The 26,815-nt window shown below is 41.7% G+C and overlaps 1 protein-coding gene across 3 annotated transcripts in view; it reads left to right on the top strand.

Annotated features, from left to right (window-relative positions):
• The window catches only part of XKR4 (XK related 4), a 422,655-nt gene that overhangs the window by 239,860 nt on the left and 155,980 nt on the right, over positions 1-26,815 (top strand). For all 3 annotated transcript variants that reach the window (XR_007772444.1, XR_007772445.1, XM_050938884.1), the window contains exon 2: positions 828-1,027. Coding sequence is in view for 1 of the 3 variants with exons in the window: in XM_050938884.1 (XP_050794841.1) it covers positions 828-1,027 (200 nt within the window). In the remaining 2 variants the exon portion in view is untranslated. The remainder of the gene's footprint in view (positions 1-827; positions 1,028-26,815) is intronic.

A 26,815-nucleotide genomic window follows, 5' to 3' on the forward strand; every position in this document is an offset into this window, starting at 1 on the left:
CTGGTGCTTGTCCTCTGTCTCCCTCAGACTATGATAAGCACATGTGTTTTCCATCCACCTCTGTTCATCTTCAGGTTACTGCTGTCTGTAGCAGCAGCCTGTTGTCTTCAAGCAGGTGCTGATTCTGGTCCCACCCTCTGCTGCTCTTATATATAAACCATCTGAATAGGGGCTAGTGCTTCTACATGGGAAAGGGAATTTGTAGCTGCCCCCCTTTCAAAACATATCCAGAATACCATACAAATATTTTAAGATGGCCAAGATTAGTAATTTATTCATCCTTCCTCTCACTGTGGAAAAGAGGACTAATGAGCACAGCAACTCTTTAAGACCCTGATCCTACAATTAGCTCCATGTATGCTGGATGACTCTGCCCACACAGAGTCTCAATTAAGTCAGTATGGGTCTATGTGAATGTAAGGGTCTTCCCAAGCAGAGCTTGTTGCAGGTTTAGGGCATTTGTACCTGAGCCAAAGCTCACCAAAGTTAGTAGGTCTTTCCATTTCTTTCATTGGGTTTTGCAGAAGGCCATAGAGGAGCTCAGTTTTTCTGTTTCAGCCTCAAATACCTTATCTTTGAAAGTAATAGAATGCATTTAACACATAAAACAAAGGTGCTAAGCTTTCAAAAATGGCTTTTTTAAGATAATTTTTGTTTTGTTTTCCACTGAACAAAATATTATGAACTAGAATATTGTGTCCCTTCTGAATATAATTCCCTCCATTAATTATCCTGGAGCATGTTGGCACAGGGTGGGTTAGTTTAGAGTAAAAATGGTGCTTGTAAAATATTCTGCAGTGTCTTCTTAATCTCTCTCTTATTTCTAGGTATTTCCACACAATATACTTAGGTATCCGCAGTCGACAGAGTGGAGAGAACGACAGATGGCGGTTTTATTGGAAAATGGTGTATGAGTATGCAGATGTGAGTATGCTGCACTTGCTAGCCACGTTTCTGGAAAGTGCACCGCAGCTGGTTCTGCAGCTCTGTATTGTTGTACAGACTCATACTCTACAGGCTCTCCAAGGTAAGGGGTCATTTCAGGTAATTTCATCATTTAGGAGGATGCCATTTGTGGACATGCATGCTCTGTTCTTTCCAGCCACTGTGTATTTTGTTCTCACTTCATAAGAATGAGGTCTCTCTACTGACTTCTATGACTGCTTTAACAATGACTGTGTCAAAAACACACTATTTTCTTCAGCAGTTCTTGTCACTCCTGGTTAGTGGTAGTTACTATTCTGTTTTGCCCAATCTACACCCTTGTAATAGAAACAGGGATGGCATAGTATTTACCAGGGATGGTTTTTACGAGGTAAAATTATGGCTTTCACCACCCCAGGAGAAACTAGTTGGTCCCAGTTTAAGGCATTTTCTATTTTATAAACAGTTTTGTTAATGCACACCACTTTATACTTAGTTTAGGTACATATTCAAATTGTGGTTGCATAAGACTGTAGATTTGCAGATTAATTCAGGGTTGTACAAATACAAAGTGAAACTGCAGTGGGCATAATACTAATATATGTAATTATAATACTAAACATCAGAATGTCTGTATAGGTTTTGGTTCAGTATTTTCTCGACACAGTTATACATGTCATGACTCATACTTCAGTTTTCAATATTATATAAACAAGTCAAAAACATTTGATTATATGAAAACAACAGTAATGCAGAGTTGTAGGCTTGAAGCATTAAGCAGTCAGAAACATGCAGGGTTACAGGTTACCAGTCCAGGTCTATTTGGTCACACAGCATTCTGTGGAGAGGACCAACTTTGATGTAATGGCTAAACCAAGCCTACTCCTAAGTTTTGAATGCATGTATCCAAAGTTTGAAAAGATTCGTTCTGTGTTTGCTGAACTTGCTAGGCCCTGAAGCAATTATTTTGCCCAGTTTAAACCAAGTTCAAGACAGTATTTACCAGCACCCTGTGCTAAAGTAGTTTTTCCTTGGAAATTTTCAACCATAAATAGAAAGATGCCCTCATGATTATTCACTTGAGGGAATAAAACCAGCACTATTTTTCCTTTCTTTATTCCTGGGCATGTTTAAACTTTTTTTTAAAAAAATCCAGTGATTAGGTTCATCTAGCAATTATGCTGAGCAGAAAATGGCATAGCTGAGAGCAATGATTTTGGAAAGGAGATGTCAAAGTTTTATGAAATGTTTGGCCATCAGTTCTCAGCCAGGTGTACCTGAAGTAGTATGTGTGACTGAGGGGTTTTGCATATAGACCAAGTCCTTGACGCTTTATGCTTAGTTCTTACTTAGGTTTGATTTTGTGCAGCAGGTCTTTTAATTACTTTAAAATAGTAAATACAAACATGCATCCTTGATGCAGACCTTTTCTATGGTTTGGCAGTACTGTGATACAGGCCTGTTAGCCATGAAAATACCCATTTCTACAATGCTTATTTAATACTCGTTTTGCCCACTCCTTACCTTTCCTTTCTTACTGTAGCATTGTTGTGCCTTTATTGTTGCATTAATACATAAGATTGTGCCAGGAGAGGGCACCTTGGATCCTGTGAACACAGACTACATGGGGAAGGAAGGCAGGATATTATGACATACCCAGATACAGCCTGGACTGATGAACATCTGTGTCACTCAGCTATCTAACCTAGGGTACCTTTTACATTGCTTAATTGCGAGAGCAACCAATCCTGGTCTGCTCATACACAGATTCCAGCATATCAATTATTCTCAGTTACAGTGTATGAGTGCTGCAGCCACCCACTCTTGAATTACACTGTAGAGTGATACCAGCAAACTCCCCGTTCCAGAGTTTCCCCAGAAATGTACGTCTTGTACTGCCCAGCTCTCTCCTAGGCAGTACAAGCTCATATTAAGTCTGTTGTTTTAGAAAATGATATGCACAAATCCTGTTATCTCAAGAAGAGTTTCCCAAACATTTCAGTTCAAATACACTGGTTTAGGTAAACTTATTTTATCAAACTACAGAAAGACAGCTTTAAAGTGAATATAAGTAATGAGGCATTAAATGTCAGAATTGGTTACAAGAAAAATAAAAGTAAGGCAGCTAATGCCTGAGTTAGCAAACTAAAGTGAATTCAAAGCCAAGGGCTCTCTCACCATAAATTACAGCAATCTTGCTGGCTGAACTACATTCAGTCAGGATCCCCTTCTCCAGTCCAATGTTGCTTCCTTTGTTCTTCAGGTGTTGTAGATGCCATGGTCAGAGAGAGGGAGGAATAATTTGGGGTGTCTGCTCTCTCTTTTTACAGTTCTTTCTCTTCTTAAAGAAACATCTCCAGCTGAGGTTCAGGAGACAAAATGTCTGTGTGGATGGGAACCCTGAGCTGTTTCTTTGTCACAATATAGTTTTTTTCACCCACACCCTCCTTCTTGCCAGAGAGTGGCCACTCCCCAGAACTGGAACACATTTTAGTAATGCAATACAGTAGAATATTGCAACTTTGCATACAATGTCACCAAACAAATTTTACCTGGACAGTAATGGTCAGCAAATTATGAGTCTTCAAATGATATCTCACATGGCCCACTTTATACAAAATGTATCACAGTCCAGTAAAAGGGATGAACATGGGTACAGACTGTCACAGATGTACATTATTATTACTATTTATTGTTAAGAACCACTTCTGTGCTTGCCCCTATACAAGACAGTAAAGATAGCTCTTGAGTTGTTGTCTATCGAGAAATTGGGAACCTCTCCGCATACATCTTTTGAGGATAGATGGGGTAAGGGCAGTCCATAGGTTGTGATCTATTGTTTAATTGCTGCCTAAGCACTTCAGATAGCTTTGAATGCTTGGCATGGGGCGATATCACTTTTAAAAAAAAAAAAGCTATTTACACTTAGAAGAATGCACTGTCACTTTTTAAGAAGTACATTGTTAACTAATTGTGCTCTGGCTCTCTAGGAAAAAGGTCTGTGAGAGAAATTTAGTTAGAGACATATAGCCAGAATATCATACCCTTAGCTGTAAATTGGGTATCTTCATAAATCCTTAATATATAGGGATCCGTGCCTTCATTTTGGTGTAATGATAGATGTCTGTGAGAAATGTGACTAGTGGGGAGACATTCAACCTGTGAAATACTCTGTAAATGCTTTTTACTTAAAATATCTGAAATGCTTCAGTTTAGCAAAGAAGGTTCCTGAGAGCTGCAATCAGCGAGCTGTGTGAATTTTATGGTGAGACCTGTTCTGGTGTCTGATACATAACTAAGCGTGGGCTGGCAACAGATTCTGATCTCCCATCTGACCCTTTCCTCCCATCCTCCTAGGGGAAAAGACCCCATTTAAAAAACTAAGAAAATTAAACAAGACTTAAAACAACCTTAAAAACTGTATTCCCTTGACAAAAACTGATGCAGTGCTAATATACTGCCAGCTGTGAAAATCCTTCCTCTGTTCTCTTTACTTATTAAGGAAATAAGTTAAAGATAACACATTGTGCTGTAGGCTGACCGACTTACTGTAGAGCTGCATAAGTAAAGCATAATTTCTCACAGCAGTGCCCTACGAGAGCTAGGTTTATTTTTTTTAAAATTCCCAAGCATCACCAGCATGGATTGCTCTTTGGCTAACTGTTCAGTGATTTTCTTTCCTATTTTACAGGTTTCTAATGGGTCAATACATACAGTTGTTTTTCTTTAGAAGATTGATGCTTGTGTTTTGTTATTACTCAATTTGTCCTTTGTCCCTAAGGGATCTAATTATCCTGAAGATGGATAGAGTGTCAAACCCTTCCTCTCAGTTCCTCAGGGTACATCTTGGCCATGAACCACAAATTTGTAGTAGGAAGTGAATGACACTGGAAATTCTTTGGCACATAAACAGGGTATTTTTACAATCAAGACATTAATGACCACAAGAAAAGTTGTTGAATATTTTATACAGCTGTTGTTACTTTTTTTCCAAGCCAGGGCTGCCTGGTAGTGGTGGGGGGGCAGTGGGGCAATTTGCTCTAGGCTCCACAGGGGCCCCAACGAGAGTTTTTCGGGGCTCTTGGAGTGGGGTCCTGCTCTCCAGGCCCCCAAAGCTTCTTCCGCTCTGAGTCTTTGGCTGCAATTCGGCAGCGGGAGGTCCTTCCGCCCCGGGACCCACCGCCAAAGTGCCAGGTCTTCGGTGGCAATTCCCCGCCGCCGAAGACCCTAGGCCCCCTGAATCCTCTCGGCAGCCCTGTTCCAAGCTACAAAAATACGGCATTAAACTCAGGTTACAGACTTGAGGTATGGGTTATTTTTAAAGTACAGTGTGTTAAGTAGGCAAGTGCAAGGCATTATAATTAGCATGAGTATAATTTATCTGTTTTGTAGTGATACTGTTATGAGATACAGATTATTGATTCTTTTTGTCTTTTAAGATGCTGCTTCCTCATACTCAGATTCTACCACACATTTTCTTTTTTATTGATAAAGTGTTCTTAGTAAAGTAAAAAATTTGGAACAAAGTAGCCGAGAGAGAGAGAGAGAGAGAGCGAGCAAGAAAAAGAGCACACAAAATTGCAGACAACAAGGTCTGCACAAACACTAACTCTGAATCTTTAAGCACAAAAATGATCATCAATTTCAAATGCCAAGAGGATGCAATTTCTGGATCACATAACATTAGCACTTATTTGGGGTCACTAGGGTTTTGAACTGAAAAGTGAGCCATGAATTTGAAGTAAGAATTGTGTGCCACAGTGACTATTACAACAAAAGCTGCAAAAAAAATCCTGTGGCACCTTATAGACTAACAGACATTTTGGAGCATGAGCTTTCATGGGTGAATATCCACTTCCTCAGATGCATGTAGTGGAAATTTCCAGGGGCAGGTATATATATGCAGGCAAGCTAGAGATAATGAGGATAGTTCAATCAGAGAGGATGAGGCCCTGTTCTAGCAGTTGAGGTGTGAAAACCAAGGGAGGAGACACTGGTTTTGTAGTTGGCAAGCCATTCACAGTCTTTGTTTAATCCTGAGCTGATGGTGTCAAATTTGCAGATGAACTGAAGCTCAGCAGTTTCTCTTTGAAGTCTGGTCCTGAAGTTTTTTTGCTGCAGGATGGCCACCTTAAGGTCTGCTATAGTGTGGCCAGGGAGGTTGAAGTGTTCTCCGACAGGTTTTTGTATATTGCCATTCCTAATATCTGATTTGTGTCCGTTTATCCTTTTCCGTAGTGACTGTCCAGTTTGGCCGATGTACACAGCAGAGGGGCATTGCTGGCATATGATGGTGTATATTACACTGGTGGACGTGCAGGTGAATGAACTGGTGATGGTGTGGCTGATCTGGTTAGGTCCTGTGATGGTGTCGCTGGTGTAGATATGTGGGCAGAGTTGGCATCGAGGTTGGTTGCATGGATTGGTTCCTGAGCTAGAGTTACTATGGTGCGGTGTGCAGTTACTGGTGAGAATATGTTTCAGGTTGGCAGGTTGCCTGTGGGCGAGGACTGGCCTGCCACCCAAGGCCTGTGAAAGTGTGGGATCATTGTCCAGGATGGGTTGTAGATCCCTGATGATGCGTTGGAGGGGTTTTAGCTGGGGGCTGTATGTGATGGCCAGTGGAGTCCTGTTGGTTTCTTTCTTGGGTTTGTCTTGCAGTAGGAGGCTTCTGGGTACACGTCTGGCTCTGTTGATCTGTTTCCTTATTTCCTCGTGCACGTATTGTAGTTTTGAGAATGCTTGGTGGAGATTTTGTAGGTGTTGGTCTCTGTCTGACAGGTTAGAGCAGATGCGGTTGTATCTCAGTGCCTGGCTGTAGACAATGGATCGTGTGATGTGCTCCGGATGGAAGCTGGATGCATGAAGGTAGGCATAGCAGTCGGTAGGTTTTCGGTATAGGGTGGTGGTAATGTGACCATCACTTATTTGCACCATGGTGTCTAGGAAGTGGACCTCCCATATAGATTGGTCCAGGCTGAGGTCGATGGGGGTGGAAGCTGTTGAAATCATGGTGGAATTTTTCCTGAGTCTCCTTCCCATGGGTCCAGATGATGAAGATGTCATCAATGTAGCGTAGGTAGAGAAGGGGCGTGAGTGGACGAGAGCTGAGGAAGCATTGTTCCAGGTCGGCCATAAAAAATTGCCATATTGTGAGGCCACTGATCTGGAGATATATATTATCATCAAATTTGAAATAGTTGTGTGTGAGGATAAAGGCACAGAGCTCAGCAGTCAGTTGTGCTGTGGCATCATCAGGGATACTGTTCCTGACAGCTTGTATTCCATCTGTGTGTGGGATGTTCGTGTAGAGAGCCTCCGTGGTGGCTAGGATGGTGTTTTCTGGAAGGTCACCAATGCATTGTAGTTTCCTCAGGAAATCAGTGGTGTCACAGAGATAGCTGGGAATGCTGGTGGCATAGGGTCTGAGTAGAGATTACAACAAAAAGTATGCAGGTATGATAACATAAACTTGTACCAGAGAGTAGTATTTTCCTTACATTTTAGTACCCTGTGATCTGAGTAATGACATAACAGCACAGAGGATGTGATTGAGATATAAAATATGATGTTTGTGTGTATAAATATCCTCTAGAGATAAATGGTCATGGATTTGTTTGCTCTAGCAACTATTTCCATCCTGATTTCAAAATCTTGTTTTGTCCCAATTTAGGATGAAAAAATCAACCTCGATATTTTTTGAGAAATAAAATAGGCTGAAATATTTTGTTTTGGAAACATTGAAATGTTTTCTTTTGACAACTTTACAACAGCAAACACACACACACATCTGGCACTGCCTTGTTAGCAAAATAGGAGCCACTAGGTGTGTGGCAGCTGGGGGGCAGCCGCAGCTGTAAAACCTCTGAGAAGTTCACCCTCCACAAAGATGAAGGGAAGCCTGGCCACAGCCACCCTTCTCACACATGCTGTGGTCAGCAACACAATTCTAGGATGCTTGAGATCGTATTTTGGCCCCATTCTAAACACACACTGCTGTGGTCTGAGTGATGCTGGTGGACCTAGCTGACGATATAATGGAAAGCATTAGTGGTGTCAGCCTCTGCTCTATAGTAGACCCAGTTCCTGGTTGCTTTTCTCCTGAGCTAATCTGTTGCTGCTGCAGGGTAGCCCCGTGACTGTGTTCCATATGTTTCAGAATACCCCAGTCTTTTGGGGTCATGGCCCAGACTGACCCTATGACAAATGGCAGTGCTCTTACCCCAGCATGAACTTTGAAATGCTGTCAGAGCTGGCTAGTTGCCTGTTGAATGCACTTTGAGGAAAGGGGCTGGGGGATAGTAGCTGGTGACAGTTGCTGTTGAGAGAAATGCAGTGTGGGAGTACTGCCTCCCCCTGCCCCAGTGTTCTCGCCAAAGCCATGTCCAGCAGAGATGGAGACAGTGCCTCTTCCCTGCACCTGGGAGCTGTGACTGCCTGCACCAATCACATCCTTTCCAGGGCTGAAGTTTTGAGGCAAGGTTTTAGAGGAAACTGAGGGTCTCTAGGCCGTCTATAATAGAAGCAACCTCCTGTGCTGCTGGAGTAACTGAAGCTGTGCTAAGTTCCTCCTTTTTATCATCACTTCTATCATCACCTCCTGCATCCTGGCATTCTTTTGTGCCCATGGGTAGTACAGCTTTCCAGAGGAGCCGGTCTGCCTTGGAGAAAAGTGAATTCTGTTGACTTCTTTTTCTGACAATCTGGTTCCCTTCGCTTCCTGGCATTCATGGTGCAAAGCTTCCATAAGAGCTTCTTGATTGAGCCATCCCAAACCTTGACTGCTGGTCTTTCTTTTTCCAACCCTGAACTGCTCCATAGAAGAATGCTGCCTCTGAGCAGCCTAGCACTGTGGTCTGCCAGTTTCTGTAACACAACTCTCGGGGCCTGTGGGCGCAGAGGGAGAAGCGGAGCTGTGGGAGGGATTGTCCAGCATTGCTTATAGCAGCAGGAGCAGCGTCAGAATGCAGTTTCCATCACACAAACTTGATCCCAAAAGACTGAGGCCAGCCAGTAATAGAGAGCTGCCATTCACACTGTCACTTCCTGTGTCTCATCTGAAACAATGTGCATTCATTCAATGAAAGAACCCACAGGGCAACACATGACAAGACTGATACACTACGCCAAAACTGACTGATTTTTGAATCATTCTGAAATGTTTTCATTGGGAAATTTTGTTGGAATGGACATGTTCCCATGTAAACATTTAAATGAAACTTCATTTTCTGATGGAAAGCTGTTCCACTAAAAAACATTTCAGCCAGCAGTACTAGGAACTACACAGCTGGCAACCCTTCAGAACTCCAGAGTAGCAAGTGGTGTAAAACTCATGTCCTCTTGCTCCAACCACACAGGCCATTCATATTTGAGCCGAAGGGGTATTTCAGTTAACTGTTATCAGGATATGGCATATAGTTGAAAGGTCTTGATTTTATCCAGTAGAAGGAAGGGATATGCATACTGTACATACCAGATAGTTCATCACATACTTCCCTACTTCAAGCTTATCCTTGAGCATCTGTCATTCAAAACTCTCTTCACGCAGGGTAACAAATCCGTAGTCTTGTAAATCTTCACAGTTGTCACTATGCTGTACAACTTGGGCACTAGGAACAGTGGAGCAATGGGCAGAGAGTTCAGAGCTTCCTTCTTTAAAGGCACAGGCCACTTCCCCTTGCATCACCTCATGTACAAAGCTGGGCAGCCAGAAGTTGAGGTTGGAGGCTCAGTGCTATTCTTTCGATTGATTCTCCTTCCCTTGCACCCCTCAGACCAATAGTTCTATTTGCTGTGTATAACACTGAGTACATTTACAGTACTCAATAAATAAAAAAACATCCTATGGAGTTTTATGTACATTTGTGTGGACATGAGGTGTAGCACTTGGGCTCTGGGCAGCTTGCCATGCCCTCCTCAGCACTGTAAAGGTCAAGCACCATTGCAATGAAACAGCCTTGCTTTACAGGCAGAGAAAGACAAAATAGTGCAAATGACAATTGTAAAATTTCCCTAAAACCATCTAATGCAGATTTTCAGTAAATTGTGTGACATGGACAAAGATAGTAAATGGTGGAGTAAATGTGTCAGAGCACTTTAGTTTGGGATGATCTGCATGTCTCCTTTGTGTGTATCTAAATGTTATCTCCCACTCACGACAATAAACTACTATCACCACACACTCATGTGTAGAGCAATGTGCGTGCGTGAGAGAGAGAGAGCATATGTGATGAATAAGTTATGATTTTAGCACAGGTATTTTATTAAAAGTCATGGACAGTATGCAGGCAATAACAATACATCACAAATTTATTGACAGGTTTCAGAGTAGCAGCTGTGTTAGTCTGTATCTGCAAAAAGAACAGGAGTACTTGTCAAGTATCAGAGGGGTAGCCATGTTAGTCTGGATCTGTAAAAGCAGCAAAGAGTCCTGTGGCACCTTATAGACTAACAGACGTTTTGGAGCATGAGCTTTCGTGGGTGAATACATGCATCTGACGAAGTGGGTATTCACCCACGAAAGCTCATGCTCCAAAACGTCTGTTAGTCTATAAGGTGCCACAGACTCTTTGCTGCTTTTAGGAGTACTTGTGGCACCTTAGAGACTAACACATTTATTTCAGCATAAGCTTTCGTGAGCTACAGCTCACTTCTTTGGATGCATGGAATGGAACACACAGACAGTTGGTATGTGTACTTCCACCTTTTCATGTTCTCTGTATGTATAAATATCTTCTGTCTGTGTGTTTCATTCTAGTCATCCGAAGAACTGAGCTGTAGCCCACGAAAGCTTATGCTGAAATAAATTTGTTAGTCTCTAAGGTGCCACAAGTACTCCTGTTCTTTTCACAAATTTATTGAAGCCCAAGCCCAAGCTCTGCCACCCAGGCTAAAGCCCTAGTCCAAACCCCACCACCTGGGGCTGAAGCTGAAGTGGAGATATGTCTGTACTCTCCTTCAGTAATAAATAGAGATGGTTCTGTTTTTACTGAACTTGTGACTGTCACTATTCTGGGGATTCTGCCTGCTTGTGTTAAGCCCAATTGAGGAGACCACAAGGTCAGCTCAGAGTACAAAGGTTTATCAGCATGAGTTTTGGATGGTCATGATACTTAAGACTGGCAAAGCCAAGAGTGAATTGTGGAAGGCATTCCAAATGGATGTCAATATATACTAGCCAGTTATAACTAGAGCTGGTCAGGTTTTCATCATAAGATGCTGATTTGTTAAAATCAAAATGTTTTGCAGAAACACTACAGTTTCAATGAACTTTTGCCAAACAAAGATAGGGTTCCAATGAAAACCTGCCTAATTTCCTGCTGGTTTGCCTGGTGGGCTGCCAGGGAGCACATGCTTCCAGGGTCCATAGCTCCAGGGCAGCCGTGCCATGTGAACTGCCCTGGGTTTGGGAGGAACCCTGGGCTTCCAGACTTTCTGCTACAGAGTCAGGAGCCTCAAAGTCCTTAGAGCCCCAGCTTTAGCAAGGACTTTCAGAATATGTCTACACTTCAATTTAACACTTGCAGCTGGCACACATTGGCTGGCTCATGTTAGCGGACTTGGGCTCATGGGGCTCAGGCTACAGTGTTATAAAATTGCAGTGTAGACCTTCATGCTCAGCTGGAGCCTGAGCTCTGGGACCCCCACAAGGGGGAGATGATCCCAGAGAGCCTGAGCCCAAATGTCTACACTGCAATTTTACAACCCCATCTCTCCCACAAGCCCAAGTCAGCCGACGGCAGATGGAGCCAAGGCCCTCATGGATTCCAGGCTTCCTGCTCCACAATGGAAGACTCCCTGGACTGCCTCTGACTCCTTAGAAGCAGAATGGGGAGTCCTCAGTAGTCAGGGCACCCAGCTGCTTCATTTCATTTTGAAAAAATCAAATGAAAATGGTTTGTTTTTTTTTCTAAACAAATTATTTGAAGTTCCTTTGGGTAGGAAATTATGACATCTCTAGGTTTCCAATTGTAACCATTTTTTTTTTTAAAGTATCAGAGGGGTAGCCGTGTTAGTCTAGATCTGTAAAAGCAGCAAAGAATCCTGTGGCGCCTTATAGACTAACAGACGTATTGGAGCATGAGCTTTCGTGGGTGAATACCCACTTCGTCGGATGCATGAATACTCATGCATGCATCCGACAAAATGGGTATTCACCCACGAAAGTTCATGCTCCAATACGTCTGTTAGTCTATAAGGCGCCACAGGACTCTTTGCATTTTTTTTAAATGTCAGAAATCCCCGTGGAATGGAAATTCTGAATTTTGTCCAGCTCTGTTTATAACACATAACTGTGTAATCTGTGCATATGTTACTTTACTAGAAAAAAGAGCATTAAAAATGGTTTGGAGAATTTCATACACATTTTGTTAGAACTATATTTTGTGCCCCTCCTTCTGGCTGTTTAAAGTACTGTGGCCAAATTTTCAAAGATAAATGCCTAAAGTTAGGCTCCTAAATCGTTATTTGAGCAGCTAAAGAAGTGGCCTGATTTTCAAAAGTACCAAACAGCCAGCTGCTCCCACTGAAGTTTTGACAATCAGACCACTTATGTGACTAAATGTGGATTTAGAAGCTTAACTTTAGGCACATTTTTTTTAATGTTTTGGCCTTTGAATCCAACTATACAGGCCTCAAAGGAAGAGGGAAATTACAACTAATTTTCTTTGAGAACCTTCTAAAAATTACATTAGAAAGCTTCTGTATACTTACTAATGACTGTAAGATTTGATGTCTCAGGACCTCTAAGTGCAAGAAACAAGAGCAGCCAATTCCATTAGAAAGATAGCAATCGCCCCTGTTCACAACATAACACTCCTATATCTAACTCTAATAGGTTGAAAGATATCATTCCTTAACTTGTCTTGCACCCAGGGCCAGTGTACTTTATAAAGACACAGTGGGAAAAGAAAAAACAGATTTCTCTGGCAGGTTTGTGGGGAGAATTGTTTTTTTTAATAGGGCTGCTCCAATGGTCATACAACTGGAGTGGTCCCGGTGGTGTAACACTACATATAGAAGTATATGTAGTGTATGCAATGAATTTTACTTAGGTAAATAGGGAGTGGCATATCACTGAGCTAGTGCTGCATTTACTCCATATGCCAATTGGATCACTTTATTTTCCACAATTGATATGTTTGTTCACCAGGGATGGGGGGTGGGGAGAATTTGGCATACATGCTTGACACAGAAAGAAACCTGCTTGTGTCTAATATACTAAAGAGAATTTTCAGTGACAAGTCTTCCTTACACAAAGATTGCTATTTGAGTCCTCTTGGGTTATTGGTCACCTAACAGACAGTTAAAGCTGCAAGAACATGAATTTATTAAACACATCGAACTATTCTCCAGATGCTTTTAGATATGAACTTTATTGGCTGGCTTCCTATGTTAGTCCAAGCTAGTCTTCCCCATTATTCACGTTTTAGCTCACTTTTGCCTCCTCTCAGAATTATTCTCATCCTTTATGTATCATAGAAGACCTCAAGAGGTCTTCTAGTCTAGTCCTCTGCACTCAAGGCAAGACTAAGTATTATCTAGGTGTTTGTCTAACCTGCTCTTTAAAATCTCCAATGACAGAGATTCCATAGCCTCCCTAGGCAATTTCTTCCAGTGCTTAACTACCCTGACAGTTAAGAAGTTTTTCCTTCTGTCCAACTTAAACTGGCCTTGCTGCAATTTAAGCCCATTGCTTCTTGGCCTATCCTCAGAGGTTAAAAAGAACAATTTTTCTCCCTCCTCCTTGTAACAATCTTTTATGTACTTGAAAACTGTCGTCATGTCCCTCCTCAGTTTTCTCTTCTCCAAACTAAACAACCCCATTTTTTTCAATCTTCCCTCATAAGTCATGTTTTCTATACATTTAATCATTTTTGATGCTTTTCCTTGGACTTCCTACAATTTGTCCACATCAGTACATCCCAGAATGATGTTTGCTGGGGGTAGGCAACAGTATTACACTGTTGACTAATATTTAGCTTGTGGTCCACTATAACCCCTAACTCCTTTTCAGCAATACTCCTTCCTAGGCAGTCGTTCCCTATTTTGTATGTGTGCAACTGATGGTGCTTCCTAAGTGAAGTACTTTGCATTTGTCCTTATTGAATTTCATCCTATTTTATTCAGACCATTTCTCCAGTTCGTCCAGATCATTTTGAACTATCATCCTCCTCTCCAAAGCACTTGGAACCCCTCCCAGTTTGGTATCATCCACAGACTTATAAGGGTACACTCTTTGTGACATTATCTAAATCATTGATGAAGATATTTACAGAACCAGACCCCACTTGCTATGTCTTTCCAGCTTGACTGTGAACCACTGATAAGTGAGGTACCAGAAGATGGTTTTGGTGTTCTGTACACCTATGTACCAGAAAAGTGGTCCATTGTGCAATGACTGATAGAAGGGAATGATTTGGACATTTCTGGAATATTGCAGACTAAATTGGATTTGCATATATTAACAATATAAATTGCATGAACTTCAGACTTAGTATAATTGTTCAAGAAAAACTGGTGAAGAACGTAGTTAGATAGAGATAAGTGTCTATAAAACATATTGTAAGTCTTAGCATATTACAGTAGGAAAATCCTAAATAGATAATGACTTTTAACATCCACAAGTCATAGTTTATCCTCATTTTAGGCTCAGAATTCCATTAGTGGCAATGGGAATTTTGTGCAAAATGTAGGGTAAAATGTCTCCCAAATTATGGGTCCAATCTTGCACAGGTGAGAAGTCCTTATGTAAGGCTTTCCATAGAAGTAAATGGAACTGCTTGCATGAGCAAAGACTACTACGTCAGTAAGGGCTTGCAAGACCAGGGTCTTACAAAGTAAAATAAAATAGCTTTGTTTGCTTTAGGCTTACACTTCAACCTATTTCTCCACTATGCGATAAAATCACTTAAACATGTTTCCTAAGTTTTCTGTTCCCTTAACTAAATTATAATGGCATTAAAGATTTTATTTTACTTTTTCATAGCCTCTATCTTTTGCAGTGTGTCGGTTAATAAAGCAGTAAACCTATGATCTTCTCACTCTTCATAATGAATGCAATTTAAAAACACATCATTAATGTTTTTTGTGCTACAAACGAAGAGACGATTTCCAATTTTAGTCTTAATTTAAGCATTATAGCACAGCCTTCGTGCCTGGTTGGCCATCCTGTTCTACTGAATTAAATAGTGTTGGCAGGAAGAATCACATCTTATGAGCCTATTGAATGTAACATTATTGATCTCATTCTATTACATTTAATGAGCACAGAGTCTGTGTGCTTCTTACCACCTTGCTAACACTTCACGGTGCAGAAGAATTCTTTCATTCTCTCATAATCGAGTCAAATGCTTGAAATAAAATCTCTTTCATTTTATCAGCCCCAGAACACCCATGAACAGCTTTCAGTTTGAATAATCTGTAGCAATAATTCTTGACTAGTGCCACCAGAGCTCTGCAGAGCCCTTCCCAGAGCTCCACAACATGAAATGCTTTGAGAACCCAGCAGGGAGACAATTGAGGTGGTGAGTGGGGAGATGGTCTAGATCAAGAAAAGATCTCTTTTGCAAAATGAGTAGCAGAATGATCTAGGGACTGATCCGTAGCCCACTTAATTTAACAGGATTCTTTCCTCTTAGCGTATACAATTTTAGGCTGTTTCAGGCTCTAACAAATGCAGTAAACAAATATATATTTTTCTGTTCACTTTTCTATTCTCTAAAACTGTTTGAGTGGGAGTGTAGAGGGACAACACTGCAGGGAGGGTTGAAGAAGCGCCAGCCTGCAGAAAAAGCTCCAGCTGTAACATCCACCACCTGGTGCTCAAACACTGTCTAGTTAGCTTCCAGGTATCCTAGCTGTCTTATGACACAAAAGGGCATTCAGAGAGTTCCTTTTTAAACTCCCACTTTAGCTACTGTTTGTAATGAAGTCCAATAAAGAAGTGTAAGGGAAGCCATAAGAAAATTGAAGTCCAAATGTATCATGGTGCCCTTGACCTTTTACCTGCCACTCGCCTTACTGCAGTGCTGGCACTTATTCTCTGGCTAAGTACAGAAGGCTTTTCGTTCTTATTACTCATAGGCACTTAAAATAACTACTTTAAAAGGTAACAGTTATCTTTACAGTCTTTGCTGAGTGGAAGGCAGAAAGCAAGCAGAGTGGGCCCAAGTTAACAGCAAATTGAAAATGGCTTACTACAGGATTTTTTTGAAAAACCACTGTAGTTCTAGCAATTCACGCAGGCACACCATGTGACCAGAGTGCTCTCACACAGCTCTTTAATCAGTTACTGTCAGTTCCAATCACAAGAAATCCTCAAGTAGTTTGCAGTAAACAGTGTTTTTTCCAGGTGATAAATATTTTATTTCCTCTTCTTGGCATTTCCTTTAGAAAACACAGTTTTATTTTTCCATTTGTATGAAGTAGATTTTGTTTTAAGGAGCTGTCTGGGAAATGACTGCAAATGTCTTGAATGATGAGTCAGCGGGAATAAAACAGAACTAGGATCATCTCCCCTTGAAAGAGTCCAAAGGCGTGTGTGTGTGTGGGGTTCATACTTTGAATTTCACTTCCTCTAGAAATTGGTACAGCAGCAAAATTGTGGAAGCAAGATGTAAAGAATACATTGAGTCCATTATGCAGCCATACTCTTGGGTTTAGTCTCCTCTCACACATGTTTTTAAATGATGTAATTTCATTGGCTTCAATGACATTACTCCAGATTTACAATAAGGTAGGTGACGGGAGAATCACGCCTTCAGAGTCTAAGGAGCACATCATACCACATAGCGTTGGAAGCCAGATGGGAGTTCTGAGAAGAGCATAATGGATTGAAATTGAATTGATATTTTAAGCTAACAAATGTTTAGATCAGAGAGATTCACAACACAAACATGCACAATATAGGGCTGATTGCAGTATGGCAGGGGCTGCTAAATGCAGTAATGGGTAAGGTTTTGTCAGCATTTCAATTCTAAACTTCAACTTTCAATGACTTCAAGCAGCTGCAAAAATTCACTTTTAGCTGAAGCTTGAAGAAATACAAGGGCAAAAACTCTTAGCATTTTTTAAAGAAATATCAATGTCAGTTTAGACCCTGTTATGTTCAGTGTGAAATACCTGCTATGAGGCATAAATATAAAAGGGTAGTAAACAAAATCTCCTTATCCACAGATAATATGATGCTATATGTCACTAAACCAAAGATCCTACCTGGGTAGTGAAAATGAATAGAGGTGTGGAAACACTCTCATGAAGAGAAACTGTTTACTTTAGAGAGGATTAATGAAAGGGGACATGCTAAAAATAAAATAAACTAAAAAATGATCCAGAAAAAGTAAATCAGCAACTTCTATTGACCCTCTCATAATATCAGAACAAAAGGACACTCAATTAAGTTGACAGGTAGAAAATTCAAAATTGATAAAAGGAAATACTTTCTCACACAACATGTAGTTAGACTGTGGAACTCATTGCCACAAGATATCACTGAGGATATAAACCTCACCCTGCAAGGCTCTAAATACTGTGGGTTAGAACGAAACTTTCTCTTTGGACAGGTTATATGAGAACTGCTTACTTTGGGTTTCCTTGCACCTTCTTCTGAAGCATTTGGTGACAGAATAATGTAGTAGATGGATCATGGATCTGATCCAATATGAATATTCCTATGTTTATATGTTACTAATCTTTGGAGACATTTTATGAAAAAAATTGACATAATTCCAGTATCCTGAGACTGAAACCTTGCATTTCTCAGGACATCACAAATAGTTGGAAACAGATTCCCTGAGACCAGTTCTTTCAGATTAACAGATCTAAAATTATTTGAACAACTTTCCCCAAAATGCAAATTAGAAAGATCAGATTTTCATAAATATTTCCAGCTGTGACACCATCTTCACAGCTGCATATATGCAAGCCACGTCCAAACTTGAATTGGTCCTGATGGCTTAGACCTGGGGTAGGCAACTTATGGCATGGGTGCCGAAGGCAGAACACGAGCTGATCTTCAGTGGCACTCACACTGCTTGGATCCTGGCCACTGGTCCGGGGGGCTTTGCATTTTATTTAATTTTAAATGAAGCTTCTTAAACATTTTTAAAAACCTTATTTACTTTACATACAACAATAGTTTAGTTATATATTATAGACTTATAGAAAGAGACCTTCTAAGAACTTTAAAATGTATTACTGGCACGCAAAACCTTAAATTAGAGTGAATGAATGAAGACTCAGCACACCACTTCTGAAAGGTTGCCGACAGCTGGCTTAGACATATATGAAGAAATAAAGGGCTAACAGACATATTGTATATAGCCTGCAAGCAGAAACAAACAAATCAATGCATATAAAAGAGAAGTAGCAGTCAGATTACGAAGTCTCCTAGAAGACATAGTATCAGAACAACTTGCATGAACATCCCTTCAGCTTCTTGGAGAGAATTCCAGTAGGATATTATCTATCACATAGGCTTGTACACACTAGTTATCCTAACAAAATGAAACAAAACACCCCCAGCCTCCGCTGGCGGCACTACAGTCAGATAGAAAATTTCTGTTCACACATAGATTGGCTTGGCAGGATTCCATTTAGTCTTCAGTAAACACACTGACACTTCACCTGACACACTGAATGCAACAAATATATATATCCATAGGAAACAGTCAGCAAGCACCGCCTCCCCTCACCTTGTGCATGCAGTGATCCAGTGTAGCCAGCACAGGGAGCCCGCTGTAGCCTTGCTGTCACAGTCCCACTCATTCACTGGTGGGAAGTGCAGGGGCCATCCCCAGGCAGTAGCTGTTCAGCAGCAGGTGGCCTCCCTGGCAAACAGGGGCTCGTCCTTCATCTCATGGCCTTGGCTGGGGGGGTCTCTGCTTTGCCCCAACTGGGCTGCAGTCTTTGCCATTTGTTGTCCCTGCAATGATCTGGTGTACAGGGAGCTCCCGGCAGCCCTGCTGTCACCGCACTGTGGGTGCTCAGGGAGCTGCATGCAGCACCACTGTGAAACCTGTGAAAATTTATTAAAATATATAAAAAATGGAAAAAGGTTAAAAATAACAAGCAATACTATGTTGAATTTACAAAAAAATAAAAATTGAAATCTGCCAAACCTCCACAAACACTAGAGTTTGTAAAATACCTTCAGTGCAGTTTGATTTTTTTTTTAAATAAATTGGCACAAAAGTTTTTGAGTCTGGAGGAATTAGCTAAGTGGTCAGAGCGCAGGCTTGGGAATGCTAGTCTGAGCTCTGTCACTGGCATTTTCAAACTCAGGAGCCTAAAGTTAGGAAACTAAATTCATATTTAGGCAACTAACTAAGCAGTCTGATCTTCCAGAGGAATAGGCATTTGTGGTGCAACGTGTTGAGCTTTTGCGATTCATTAATATTTTTATGTATAGTTGGTAGTTATCTGAATATTTGTGAACTCTGATAATATGTCATCAGGAATAGCAGAGAACTGAACTCATAGCTTTTGTTCATGAAAACATTTGTGAATCACCTGCTTGTGGCATTTGTCCAGCTCTAGTGTTGTGCTTTATAATGCTACTTTGAATCTGTTTATGAAATGGTAGCACCATAATCCTTATTGGGGCTTGAGTTTGGGTATTTAAATTCTTTTACATGTGGTCCTGCAGTTCAAGCATCCAAGATTCTTCCACCTTGAAACATTTTTCTTCTGAAAAGCGATGTCTTATAAAAATATTTTGATTTTCTTTCTATTTTATTTTGTTGTTGAAATAAATAGCATCTTGAAGCTATCCGGTTCTAAATGTGTTTATCATTAGCCATATAAATGTACTGGCTGCTAGGCAATCATAAACAAAATTTGTGTGAATCCTATGTACTAAGATCCTATGTAATTATCTACTTAATATTTATCTTTTGATTGCTTCCTCTGAATGGACAGTAAAACTTACATACAAACTCATTAGCACCTATCCAGTAAGTGCAAAGATGTTAATTAATTAGTGGCTAAAATTTTTCCCAGGGTCTATTCACTGCTAGCTCTAATTTAGCACTAATGCCCAAACATTAGTTTAGTGGGTTATTCGACTACACTGGCAAGTCCCATGTCCTCCTCCTTTCTGTCCCCCACCAAACCCCCCCACCACCACTCAAAAAAAACCCTCACGTTTTCCCTGCCACAGGAATATAAGATGTTTGTTTGAAAGACAATTTAATAATTTTCTTGTGAACATAGATTTTGGAGATAGGTGACATGACATTAGCCAGCATTTCTGCTGTGACAAGGAGACACACTTTAGCTGCTGAGTATCAGTGTACAGAGAGACATTTTAAGCAAAACTGGGTGGGGGAGCCTCTGAAACCATTACATTGGGCCCCTGGCTGCAAGGAACACAATTCACTGTGCACTTCCCCTCCTCTTCTCCTCTCCCTCACACATCCCTGTCCCAAATTCCTATTCAGGGCAGCCGCATAAAGGTGGGGAAAGATTAGATAATGTGCCCAGAAGTGGTACATGCATATATTTATGGCAAGATCTAGAGACGTAGTGGATCGTAGTTCCAAGTTAAACAAGGTGTGAAATCTGCAGTGTCATCTAGGCAAGGCCATGAAGGAGAAAACATCTGGCAGCTCACGTTAGGTAGCTCCTAATGCTTTTATTCAATGCAAGGAGTTTTACATTCCACACCACAGGACACAGGAGCATGTGTGGTGAGCATTATGCAGCAGCATTGTTTCAACTGGCTATAAGTATTTTCTTTGATAAAACCTTGACTTTTTGGGTGAAATCCTGTCCCCAATGAAGTCAATAGCAAAATTCCATCATTATCCAACATGCGTAGTCTGCTAATGATCATTGCGCCAGCCAGAGTGACTATGGTTGATGGTGTTGCACCAGGCATCATGAAGTGAAGTTCCCAGATCTGGCTCGATCTTGAGAATCCATGAATCTGTACGGTGCCCCAGGGGCAGTGCAAGGTAAGGTGTCGGGCATGCACTCCTTCACGTGTCAATGGAGAGTGAGAGCAGTGTGCCAAGGTGTTTTTGTCCATCCTGGCAATATAGCTATATTGTTTTTGAACATAATGAGTGATTGAAGGAAGGCCAAATCTTTGTGAGACTAATATTTTGAACAAAGGCAAATCACTTTATGCTTGGGATTTGGTGCTGACAGCACATATGCCTCTAGCTGCTCCATGTCTGCCTGTAAGAGGGTCCAGGTTTCTGACTCATATAGCAATACAAGTAGTACACTGGGTTGCTAGATCCTGAGCTTTGTCTCAGCCCAAAGATGTTTTTGCATGCATCAGTGAAAGATGAACCTCATGCAGGAGGCAGTGAGAACAATTCATAAAAGAATATCCGCTTTGCTGAAACCATTTGAATTCTTCAGCCTAGCTAGTTGAACTCATCAGTGCTGTCCATGGCACTCCAACCCAATCTCAAGAGGGTTTCTGGTGCCCCAGCTCTGAAATTGTGGGCTCTCATTGATTTCAACAGGGCTAGCATTTCACCCTCTATTTTCGTAAGTTTACAAAGAAAAGAAAGACAGAAAGATGGAAAAGTAGCTGCATGTGTGTCTATAAGTTGTACCTCCTTAGGGCTCTAGGCAGCATCTTTCCATATCCTAGTCAGAATCAAGGTTTCACCAGGGAATACAAATGAAAGCCGAGTGCAGTGTTGTCTATACGTTTTGGTCTTATGAAGCAATATTAATTTTCTTCAGTGCTGGGTTTCCTGCTATTACAAAAGAAGAACAAAAGAAAAGTAGTTAGAGAAATGCAGAGAACACAGACTAAAAACTAAAACATGCTGAAATTAGTTGTGATATTCTTGTTACCATAATGTGATATAATCTGAGGGCACTGAAACACCAGTTTTGAAGTATCATAACAGAAATTGTCTGTACTTTATACCAGATAAGCAAAGCTAGTAGGTCACGGGTTAGCAGAGTGCAGGTATGAGACTGACCTACTAAATCTGATGCAGTTATTTTTGTTACATTTTAATTCTCATCCTGCTGCAGAACTATAAAAGCTTCCATTGATGCCTTTTTGGAGCCCTGATGGGATTGATCTTGGTAGTTACTGTAATTTCATACTCTAGCAATGCATAAGAGCAGTATCTAGACTTTTTAAGAAGCAGACAAAAGAATAAAGATGGCTTTTCGGAACAATCATCTCAATGACAACACATGACTGATGTCTAGTCACCCACATCAGCCCATAGGAGCTTAAAATTCTCCCTGTGCTGAATGGAAAACCTTTAAAATATCTCACAAATATCAGGTCATGTTCTCTTTATAACCCCCCAACTGACTTCCCTGGAACTCATGTAGTAAAGATAAGCAGGTTTTGAGGGCAAATCCTGCTACCATTTAAATCAATAGCAAAACACAGTGATTTCAGTGGGAACAGCATCAGGCTGATGGCCCACTGAGTATACAATCTTGCAGTCATTACTTATACCAGTACTCAATAGCCCCATTAGGACTACTCATCTGAGCAAGCACTGTAAAACTTGGCCCTGAATAGATGTGTTTGACATGATATAGGGAGACAAGAGAGTACAAAGTTAGTAGAGACAATTTGTTTACACTATTTTGGAATCTAACATTGCTTTTAAACTCATGTTCTTTCAGGGGCAGATTCTGCCATCGTTGTGTAATACCATATGCTGCTTGTAATCTCATAGAAATCCACAAGAGTAAGGGTGAGAGAATCTGTCCCTAATTCACTATCATGAATGAAGTGTTAGAAGTATGCATTAAGAATCATATCTGATCTAATGTCAGAAAAATGTGACATGAAATTAATTGTACTAAGAAAATTAAAACTAAAAAAGGAATTTCTATCCTGATTTGCTACAGTTGGAATTGTCTGAGGTGCCTGAGCAAGCAGGGAGGGGCTGTTGGCAGAACAGTCTACATGAGGGGCCCCCTCCTCTGGAAGGCATTTAGTCCAAAGTACCCAAATCTACCCTTCAGGGAGTGCTGTAAGGCTCATAGATTTTCATGAGAAATTATCGAGGGGTTGGTGAAGGAAGCCTTGTTGGGCAATTTTGTATATTGTCAACTGAGATTGATTACGCTGACCATGTCACTGTATTTTAATGGGTTTTTATATATTTAATTACTGTGCAAGCATTTAGACATGGGCAAGGAACTTTTAAAAATAAATTTGAATAAATCCTAATTTGCAGTAGAAACAAGACAGAGCAAATTATTTGTTTTCATGTCGTATTTCACCTCATTCCCTCATTCTCGCAGTGTTGTTGTAGCTGGTCACTGTAAACTAGCCGTAGTGGATTATGTCTGTTTTGGGGGGGTTTGCTGATCAGCGCATTCCTTCTGGTTTGTGTATCAAATTAGATCAATTTTATGTTGGCTTGCTTGGTTTTCTGCCTTACTTCAACTTGTCAACCAAGCTTTCAGTTAATAAGGGCGAAATTCTCTATTCTGATCTGTGCTTAGGGATCTAGGATCCTTTTTTCCCATTCCTGATACTATTTCCATTGACTTAAATGGATTTTGGATCTGGACCATATTGCATAGCCTGCACTTGTTCCACATACAACTCTTATTGTCAGCTGTTGGCATTATATGCACAGACTATATATTGCACTGGCAATCAGAGAAGCAAATGTTTCACTAAATTGGTACCAGAACATATGGTGATGTGTCAGCCCTCTAGATAGTCTCTCCAGATTCTCAACTGAGGAAAACATTTCTCTCTATAGAAATGGAAGCTGCTCAGAAATATGAGATTTTTATTTGGAATATTAAGTGCCAACAACATTCAATACAAATATAGGGTGTGAGTGTCAATACTACTAAACCACACTCAAGTTTGCAATCAAAAACTGGGTAGTCACATCTACACTGTCACTGTATTAGCCCAAGTGGGCTGCTAGAACTTTTGGGGAATTATCCCATGGTTCTTTAAGCTGCACTAAGCTCCACCACTTTATGAATTGTTTTGCAGCATATTGTAGGAAAACTTGTCTGTCCTTCCTGGGTCCTCATGCAGAATGTTGTTAGTCAACCAACTCAATAAAGTAAAGTACTTCCAGCTTGGCACACTTCACATCTCTCAGTGGCCACCATTCTAATCAGTAGTGAGGCATGGATCCAGCTCAGGGTGATGACCTGTTTCAGCTGTTGCTATTAATGCAACTCTCATTTTGATTACAGAAGGCAGATAGAGGACATGAGACATGGTGGAGGGATTTTAGCAGCAACTTGTTGCCTTGAGAAGGTGGTGGGCCTTGCTGAGAAGATCTGCAAGATGAGTGCAGACATGGAAGAGTGGAGACAGCTAATGCAATCATAATAGCTGTGTATTCCCCTTACATTGACCCGCAATTCTGTAGCTGGACCATAACTACTGGTGGGATCATATCATCATGAAGACACAGGATGTCCAGAACTTCTGCATGAGGAAGGCCACCTTCCTGGAGTTGTGTGTGGAGTTTTCCCCAACCCTTCACACCAGGATATGCAGATGAAAGAGGCCATGCTAGTCCAGAATTGGGTTGCTATCTGAAAGCTGGCTCTCCAAGACTACTACAGGTTGGGGAATAGTCTGTTTGGTGTTGGCCAGATGTCGGTGCTATGATGATAGATGTGTGAGGTGATTATTGCTGTGATTTGAGTGGTGAAGATTTTTAATGTCCCCAAAATAATGGTGGGCTTTGAGTAAATGAGATTCCCGAACTACTGATATATAATGTGGCACACATGCCCATTGTTTGCCACACACACATGCATCCCACACCAAAATGCACAGTAATATATCAGCTGGAAAGGATACTGCTTGCTCATTATACTGGCCTTGGTCGACCACAGAAGGAGGTTCATGAACACCAGTGTGGTATTCACCAGAAGGGTGCAAGACTCCAGGGTATTTCAGTTATCTGGTATTTTCAAATTTGTACAAGCTGGGACTTTATTCCCTCCCAATAATATGGTTATCAGTGGGATGTCTTAGCACACTGTTACTTTAGGAGACTCAGTCATGGCTCTTGAAGCCCTACTCTCATTTCAGAACTAGCAGGAAAAAGTTTAATTATGCCCTGAGCAGTTGCAGGAGGATGGTAGAATGTGCACTCATTGACTGAAGGCAAGATGTCGCTGCCTACAAACATGTTTGGATGCCAGGGTGTGTAATGCTATTCATATTATTGGGACATGATGTACAATGCACAGCATATGTGAGGATACAAAGGAGAGCTTTAGTCAGATGTGGTCAAAGAGAATGCTGGTTTACAGGCCCAGTACAGGCAACCAAACCTGTGATAAATCACTAGTTACACATTTAAATGTCTCCCCACTTGGAATCCATCTTAGATCTTACATGCCTTGTGATGGAGGACTAGGGGACAGAAAATGGAGGTTCTTCCACTCTCAACGGAAGCAAAAATCACCCAGCAGCATGTAACATCTCCCAAAACAATAATGAGATTGGTCATAAACCGACAAAGCTGGCCCCCTTATGTTATAATATCCCTCGTAACAGCAACAAAGATGGTGGCCACATCTTACCCGATGGCTTCAATGTTGGTTCTGCTGTAGCATCCTCTCCAGCCTGTTCGTCATCTCCTTGCTGAACAGGTCTGAGGCCTCAGGCTGAGGTTGTATGGGGTGAGTCCTGAAACAGTTGGTGTTTGTTCTGGCACCTCCACTCTCTCTGCCCTGAGTCTAGTAATAATACTATCCAAAAAATCAGGGGGTTCCAGGCTCAAGACAGTACCAGGCACCCAGTCAAACTCCTTATAGTATGGGCAGGTTGATGGTGAGTTGTTGGACTGGCCATTAGAGCCAACTTTGCGGTACATGGTCTTGCAGTTTGAGTCTTCCCCTCCACTGAATTCCCATCCAAAAATATCCAGCCTCTTGGAGATATTCCTGTAGATAGGCTGATTGCAGGTACATCTTCACAAATCATGCTCCTCACTGACCTCATACTAGAAGTGCACCATTGGTGAGGAGGAAGTGCACCATTGGTGAGCAGCATGCTGGGAGGAAGATTTCCTGGATGGCATCTCTGTGTAGAAATGTAACAGGTTGCATGGAATATGGGGTTTAAATCAGGGATATCATTTCAGAAAAATTCAGAGGGGAGCAAAGTCAATATCCCCACTTCTGATTCCCCACTCAGGCTGCGGCTGCTTGGGGGAGGGGTGGAGGGAAGGGGCCAGTCCCATCCCAGGGCGGGCCAGGGAGGTGGCGTGCCAGTCCTATCCTGGGTAATAGGCAGGGCCACCCAGAGGATTCGGGGTGGCACTTTGGCGGCAGGTCTGGGGTGGAAGAATCCCCCAACTTGGGTCTTTGGGGCACTTCGGCAGCGGGTCCCGAAGTGGAAAGACCCCCTGGCACTGAATTGCCACCAAAGACCCAGAGTGGAAGAAGCTCTGGGGGCCCAGGCCCGGCAAGAGTTTTCCGGGGCTCCTGGAGTGAATGAAGCCCCGAAAAACTCTCGTGAGGGCCCCTGTGGGGCCCAGGGCAAATTGCCCCACTTGCCCCTCCCTCCGGGCGGCCCTGGGAATAGGAGGGGATGGCAGGCCAGGAAGAAGTGATATCTCAACAATGGCCTGCCTGGGGATGGGATTCGGACCTGACTCAGGCTCAATCTGTGCTCAGCTCTGGCCCAGGCTGCCACTGCTTCTTCCTGTCCAGCTGGCAGGAAGAGGGCGTAACACTGACAACATTGTGATTAGAAGACCCAGCCTGCCCCCCACCTCCCCAGCAACCCCTGCAAGCCTGGCATAGACAAGGTAGAACCAGCTAGGGAGGAACTATGAAAAATCAAGGGGGCAATCCAAGATCTGAGGGGCAACTGCTCCCTTGCTCTACAGCAAATGATGATCCTGGTTTAAACACTGAATGGGTTTATATACACTGATAGGGGACTTCT

Source organism: Gopherus flavomarginatus, chromosome 2, assembly GCF_025201925.1.
Source record: "Gopherus flavomarginatus isolate rGopFla2 chromosome 2, rGopFla2.mat.asm, whole genome shotgun sequence".
Classification (NCBI taxonomy): Eukaryota; Metazoa; Chordata; order Testudines; family Testudinidae; genus Gopherus; species Gopherus flavomarginatus.